General features: G+C 35.5%; 1 protein-coding gene across 1 annotated transcript in view; it reads left to right on the top strand.

Moving 5' to 3' along the window:
* The first annotated feature begins 5,643 nt into the window (after positions 1-5,643).
* LOC107595698 (neural proliferation differentiation and control protein 1-like) overlaps positions 5,644-6,952 on the top strand; it is a 14,871-nt gene continuing 13,562 nt past the window's right edge. The window contains exons 1-2 of the mRNA XM_016286192.1: positions 5,644-5,680; positions 5,820-5,978. Coding sequence (XP_016141678.1) covers positions 5,644-5,680; positions 5,820-5,978 — 196 coding nt within the window. The remainder of the gene's footprint in view (positions 5,681-5,819; positions 5,979-6,952) is intronic.

The following is a 6,952-nucleotide window of genomic DNA, read 5'->3' as shown; positions in this document are numbered from 1 at the left end:
ATCACATTCAGTGTTATTTTAGTAGTATTTATATGCTATTATAGTGTTTATTAATATTTTGAATTAACTTTTATTTTTATGCTTTCAGTTTATATTTTAATTTTAGTTGCAGTAATTTTGGCACTTCAGCTTAAAATTTATTTAAGTTAGGTCATTTGTCGAGGCAACGTTTTCTAATTGATTTATTTATGTTTTATTTAATATTTATATTTGATTTTATTTCAGTTTTTTTTTACAGTAACAGCCGATCACAGTGGCAGGGTATTCAACCAATCATTGTGCTGCAAAGACATTTTCCTTGAAGAAAATGTTCCTGGTTAATCTCTATACCCAAGGAGTGTATTTTGTTATGCTTATTCAAACTTGTCCTATAGTCATACAACTCACTCAGAACAAGGAAATGTTTTGCGTTTATGTGTAAGGTTTGAGGTACAACAGGGCTGTGTCCTGAGCCTTCTTTTATTTTGATTTGTAAGTTCTGTTAATTGCAGACTTTTGAAGCTGCTTTGGTATAATCAAGTGGTAGGCTGGAAAATAGGCTATTTAGTTTGTGCACATAGCATACCAATCTGAAAAAACTTGAAATCCGAACCTTAAAATGCCACCTTAACCCTGTTCCTCATAAAGCACAGGGTAAAAGAGATGTAAGAATTTAACCCTGCTGTTTCACATATGGGGAACATTCTCTTTCCATTACGCTGCAGTTCCGACCACTGTTCACTTCGTAATGCACTTACATAAGAAGTGTTTGGGTAATGTGAGGTGTCTGAGTGCTGCATTGCTCTCTTCAGAGGTGATGGAGTGGATTGAGAAAAGGTTAGCTGCGTTGCTGTGGTAACCGCAGAATTGGACCCTGCGCTTGCTGTCTCAGGGGAACGTGAGGATCTAAGGCTCTACAGAGATCTGGAAACAGCTTGTTGTTGCCACAATGATGATTTGCAGAGCGCACATTGAGAGCGGCGGCTTATCTCTGCAGCAGATCCCTGAATGAGTCCACGTACTATATACAAACCCCACCATGTGAGAACCAAGCAACTGCATAGCTGTGTTATCTGCCATTCTGGTGGTGAGACTCAAAATGTGTACTTCTTATAAAGTAAAGGCACAAACAAACATGGTTTACATGTTTAAATATGCACTATAAAATCCAAACACACCCTTGAGTGCTCAGTAACGCACAGCAAACATCCACCCTTAAGTCTTCCCACATTGAGTTCACACGTTGCCAATTTGGTTGCAGAAAGTAAATTTTCATCAGCAGGGACTTACACAGGTTCTTCCTGTACTGTACGGAAGCATTCTAAACCAAAATAGAGGTTTCCATCGCAGGGATCTTTAATGTCTTAATGTGGCTATTGAAAGATGTGGGCGTAAATCTGGGTTCTCATTTCCTGTGGTCCACTGCACTTCTCTCACTAATGAGAGTGTATGTCATTATTGGGTTTTTGTTAATGATAATTAGGATCTAAGCCAGGCAAATTAGAAGAGACCCTCAGACACTTCAAACACAGTCTGATGTAACAAAAACTCTATTGTGTTCAATACAGGAGATTTTTTGTTGACTTCTGTTGTGTTTATAACTGTTTAAATGTGTATTTGTTTCATCATTTTGTACGGATACTAAGTACTAAGGATGTGAAAAGCTGCATATTAATTTTCAAATCTTAACAGGCTGGTTTTCAGTGGCCTGTTTGCATTAGTATGGTTGTAGAAGAATGCTTTCACTATAGGTGATCCCTAGTTAGTATCATCTATAATCACATGTCCCTTTTGCTGTACCTAGAAATCCCACAATCAAATATTTTATTGCTGTAGAATTGAAGTATTAAAATGATCCTACATCCAGCTGTTATCAGTTACTCTGTGCAAATGAGTGGAAGCCTGCCTTCTCTACTACACTTCTTCACTCTCACACACATTCATTCAAATTATTAATTTAAAGAATTTTATTAAACTGTTTGATACAGTCAAATGTGCTTTGATGTTTGATTAATTAGGATATATAGTGTATATGTAATGTGTGTGTGTGTGTGTAAATACACTACTGCACAAACATTTTGGGTCAGTAAGGTTTCTTTAAAGAAATTGGTGATTTTATTCAGCAAGGATGCATTAAATTGTTCCAATATGACAGTAAAGACGTTTATAATGTTTAAAATTGATTATTCTGTTCTTTTGAACTTTCAATTAATCAAAGAATCTTGAAAAAATGCATCACATTTTGCATACAATTTTTATTTTTTTTTTACGATTTTTATTAAACAGTTTGATCGTATTAAACTGTTGACAAAAATAAGACCAAATCAGCATATTAGAATGATGGAGTACTGGAGTAATGGCTGCTGAAAATTCAGCTTTTGCATCACAGGAATAAATTGCATTTTAAAACATATTAAAATAGAAAATAGTTATTGTAAATTGTAATAATATTTATTAATATTTAGTGTATTTTGATTAATTAAATGCAGCCTTGGTGAATGTACAAGTTTTAGATTAAAAAAAAATTTTTTTTGAGGTATACCATTATATTTAAGAATTATCATATTTTACAGATGGCATTTGAGAGTTGAAGCATGTTTGTGTGAAATGTAACCCAGTCATGGTTACCCTTCTGTGCGATCCGGAACCAGATGTAATCACATTAGCACCTTGCTATGTAGCGGGTGATAGCCAGACAGCATAGTTCCCATAGCAGCAGGGATTATAGCTCATTCCCATGAAGTTAATAAGTACAGAGAGTGAGAAAGAGCCAAATGAATGGAAACAGGTGAGCCCATTGCCTGTAAAGCTAGGAATGTCTCACAGAATCAACTTTAAAGCTCTATTTTCGGATCAAGATTGTTGGATTGAGAATGCATGTTTGTTTAAGCACAATGCTATGGATATTTATGACACATCAAATTGTGTGCTATTGCTGTTTTAAGTGATGAAGACAGGTGAAGAAACCCAGAGCCCCAAGCTGTATCTTGATCCTTGAATATCAGCTAAATTTGGCAATGAGTTTGTTTGACTTGGACCAGAAAGCAACCTTGTAACTACATAACACTGTTCTAAAAAATGCTGTGAACACCGTAGCAAATGCATAGTGGTGTTGTGGCAACAGCTTTTGCATTTGCATGCATTACATCTTCAGAAAATATAAAGTCTAGGTTAATAACTTGAGTTCGTCTGTAGCCATGGAAGAGAGCCAAATTAAACAGGCAAAACAACTGGCACTTAGCTTGACTTTAAATGGAGCAACAGGAAGGCCACACAATGGGAGTTTCCCTTTATCCATCCACACTTTCCTGTTCATGGCATCTCCTATCACAACTGCAAAATTATTATCCAGCTGAAAATTTTTTTATTTACTTTTATTGCTTCTTAACAGTTTTTTTAAACATTTGTTACCACTTATGATTCACATCCTACCTCACAAAGTAAATGGAAGCTGTCAATATTGACACGTAAGCGCATCCCTGTTCCCGTACTGCAGGTCTGTGCTGATGTTCCCGCTCAGAGAATGAAATCTTCCGGATGGAAAATGTATCATTCCTTGATATTCGGCTGTGATTTCCTACTGACGTCCGTCAGATGATGTCAGAGTGACAGATAGAGATCCAGTCATCACACAACACTGAAGCACTTATACTCAACAGCTGAAAATTATTAGACATTTTGCTTTGAGTGTCTCACTAAGGGTTCTTGAAGTAAAAATATTTTATTTTTCTTCAGGCACAAAGTGCTTTTTAGTAGGAATGTAACGATTCACTCATTCTCTGCCAGCAGGTGGCGCTTAACGCATTTACTTGGTTTCGGCTGTACACCAAGCAACGCTGCACTTAAGAACTTTAATATGCATTATGCAGAGGCAAGATAAAAAAGAAAAAATACCATCTAAACTTTTCTAAAGACAGTAAGTTCCCTTCAGACATACATTCATATAAACTCCTACATATTCATATATTTGAATTGATTTTCAACCGGCTCGCGGTTAATCGTTGCAGCCCTACTTTTTAGCTTTATCATATAACATGCCTTCCATGGCATGAGCTCCCAGGTTGTTAAGTAATGGAATATGCATAAGTATATGGTTTTGTTTTGTTTTGTTTTCAAATTCCTGTAGAAGTAATGTGTTTTTGTTGACTCACTGCCATTACTAATATTTAAAAAGTAAAGTGGCTAATTTCCAGTGTAATGGAGAAATACATTTTAATGACAGCAAAAGAGATGTGCATTGGATTAATTTATTTTATACTATTTTCTTAAAATTCACAAAAAAAAGGAAAAAAGAAAACAGAAAATGTACACCATCCATTGATAAGGCTCACAGAAGACTAAAGCTAAAATCATAAAATTAATAAATTAAATTAAAATAAACATAAATTATATTTAAAACGTATTTTAATTCAGCTTGTTGGCACGACAACATTTCTTATTTTAGTTTAATTTAATAAATAAATAAAAATATCAAAAGCACACAACAAAATTACTAAAACTTAAAGTAATATTAAAATAAAAACAAAAAAATAAAATATAATAGTATATCAACAATACTAAAATAACTCTGATCCACCATGAAATAAATCCCCAAGCACCGTCACAGCACACACACACCTGCTGCTGACCCAGTTTCTTTCTGCACCCCCACAGGGTGAATTACACAGAAAATTAAGGGATTTATAGAAAATAGGAGCTCATATGAAAAAGTATCATTGAAAAGGAGCTGAGATTATGATTGCTTCTGTGGACCGATTTGAATCATTCAAGCGTGTTTGTACCGATGACAGATTTTAGAGTCTCTAGAGCGATTGAGAGTCAGTCAAGTATATGAGGCAGACTGAATTCAATAGCATTGATGTCATTGGGTACGTCAGTTACCGTTATTGAATGTTTCTGAGGCTTTAAGGAATTTTCAGGTTCAAGTAAAGCTCTTAATCGACAGCATCTGCGGGATGCTTTTACGTCATATCCTTCTGTCCTTGTTTGTGTGATGCGAAAGTTTCCAGGTTTACTGGCTTTGCATGAACCAGTTGAAAATAAAATATATGGATATGCACTTACATTTCTTTTTTTTTTTAGTAAGATAACTATTTTCTATATTAATATATATTTTTTTCTTTTGATGGCAAACAAGGTTATCAGCAGCCATTCCTCAGGTCTTTAATCCCATGATCCTTCAGAAATCTTTCTAATATGCAGATTCACTGTTAAAGAAACATTTCTTCTTATTATCAGTGTTGAAACCAGTTGTGCTGCTTTATATTTTTGTGAAAAGAAAAAAAAGCTAGATTTTTTTTCAGGATTCTTTGATGAATAGAAATAAAAAACAACATTTATTGTCATTTTTAGTGATATAAAATGTCTTTGCTTTCTCTTTTAATCAATTTAATGCTTTCGTGTTGAATAAAAGTAATAAAGTCTCTTAAAACAAAGTAGAACTCTTAATCAGTATTATTTTCAAATGGTAAACAACAGATATCAAGAAATGAAATTGATTTTAAAGAGACTTGTTTTTGTGCAATACATACTATGCAAATAAAGATAATTTATTTAATGTTTAGTAATATAAATGTTCCCTTTTTCCTCATTGTTTTTTTTTTTTTTTGGATCTGTGTCATAATTTGAAAGAAAAAAATCAGCATTATGAATTTTTAACAGGACATGATATTCTTTACCTGCAGAAACAACAACGTCACAGGTGACTAAATGCTGAAATTATGACTTGTGAAATTATGAAACATAACAACATGTTCTTCACCTTTCATCAACACCTGGTGCACTACTGCATAATGATTTGAAGGCACATTAATATTAACATGTTTTTTCTGTTTTCTCAGTAAACAAGTGCCCCAATTACATAGACTGTGCCAGAAAGGGGCGGCACTTTTGCAAGCCTGGCTCCTCCCACTGTGGCCCCTGCCTCTCCCCATTGGAGAAAGATAAAGCGGGACATTGTGTTGCTCCCAGGACACACTTTCTCCAGCACCACCACCAAGGTACGAAGGCTTTCACATAGTGCTGGGCGGTATGAACATAAATTTATAGCACGGTATTTTTCTAAATTATATGGGTTTCACGGTACATGACGGTATTTTTTTTTTTTTATGCATGACCAGGTGTTAACCATATTTTCTACTGATTGAGAGAGGAAATACTGCAGTATATTGACTTAGAATGCCCTATTTTACTGTCACGATGAGTGAATATTGTCAAAAAATACCACACTAAATAGTGACTAAACATGACCCCTTTTAATACATGTTAACCAGGAGTCACTCTCATTTATAATCGCGGCATCGTCTGATAAAATCAACATGCATCTACATTAAAGAGCGGCTATGTGGTTGTTTTGGCTATATTACTTTTCTGTCTCATGCAGCGCACTGCCTGCGTCTGAGTAACAAACTAAAAAAAACAACAAACAAAAAAGTGCATGTGCTATTAACAGACGAACTACGCTCATATTTATAATTCCAAACAATCAGTAAGCGACAGGTGCTAGGAAACGCTGTTTTGTACTCATTTATTGACGAGTCAGCTGCGGAGCGGTCAACTGAATGCGCTGCTTCTCTGCCGCTCACTACACAGAACAGACGCCGAGAGAGGCGACACTTCTCCGGGAAAGTCAGACCTCGCGTTCGCTGGACAGCACTGGAGAAATCTTCCAACTGAACCATAGCTAAGGTTTATCCAAAAAAGTCGCTAGGTTTGTCAGTATGAATATTCTATGGAAAAAAGCCGCTAAAAGGGTCTGAAAGTTGCTAAATCTAGTGCTACAGTCACGCTCGTGTGTGTGAGATGCGGGAGCTGATGGCAGGGGGTGGTGGATATTTGTGGCGGTCAATGTGGATATTGTGGATGAGTTCTTCTGTGTCATCACGTTCTATTAGTTCTACAGCTTCAGTTTCGGAACTTTCACACTTAATAACACATACAGCTGTTCCCTCACCACAGTGCAACAGTGAAAAGG

This window comes from Sinocyclocheilus grahami, unplaced genomic scaffold, assembly GCF_001515645.1.
Source record: "Sinocyclocheilus grahami isolate Dianchi unplaced genomic scaffold, SAMN03320097.WGS_v1.1 scaffold207.1, whole genome shotgun sequence".
NCBI lineage: Eukaryota > Metazoa > Chordata > Actinopteri > Cypriniformes > Cyprinidae > Sinocyclocheilus > Sinocyclocheilus grahami.
The sequence above is the reverse complement of the archived record's forward strand: the minus strand, read 5'-3'. Positions and strand labels throughout refer to the sequence as shown.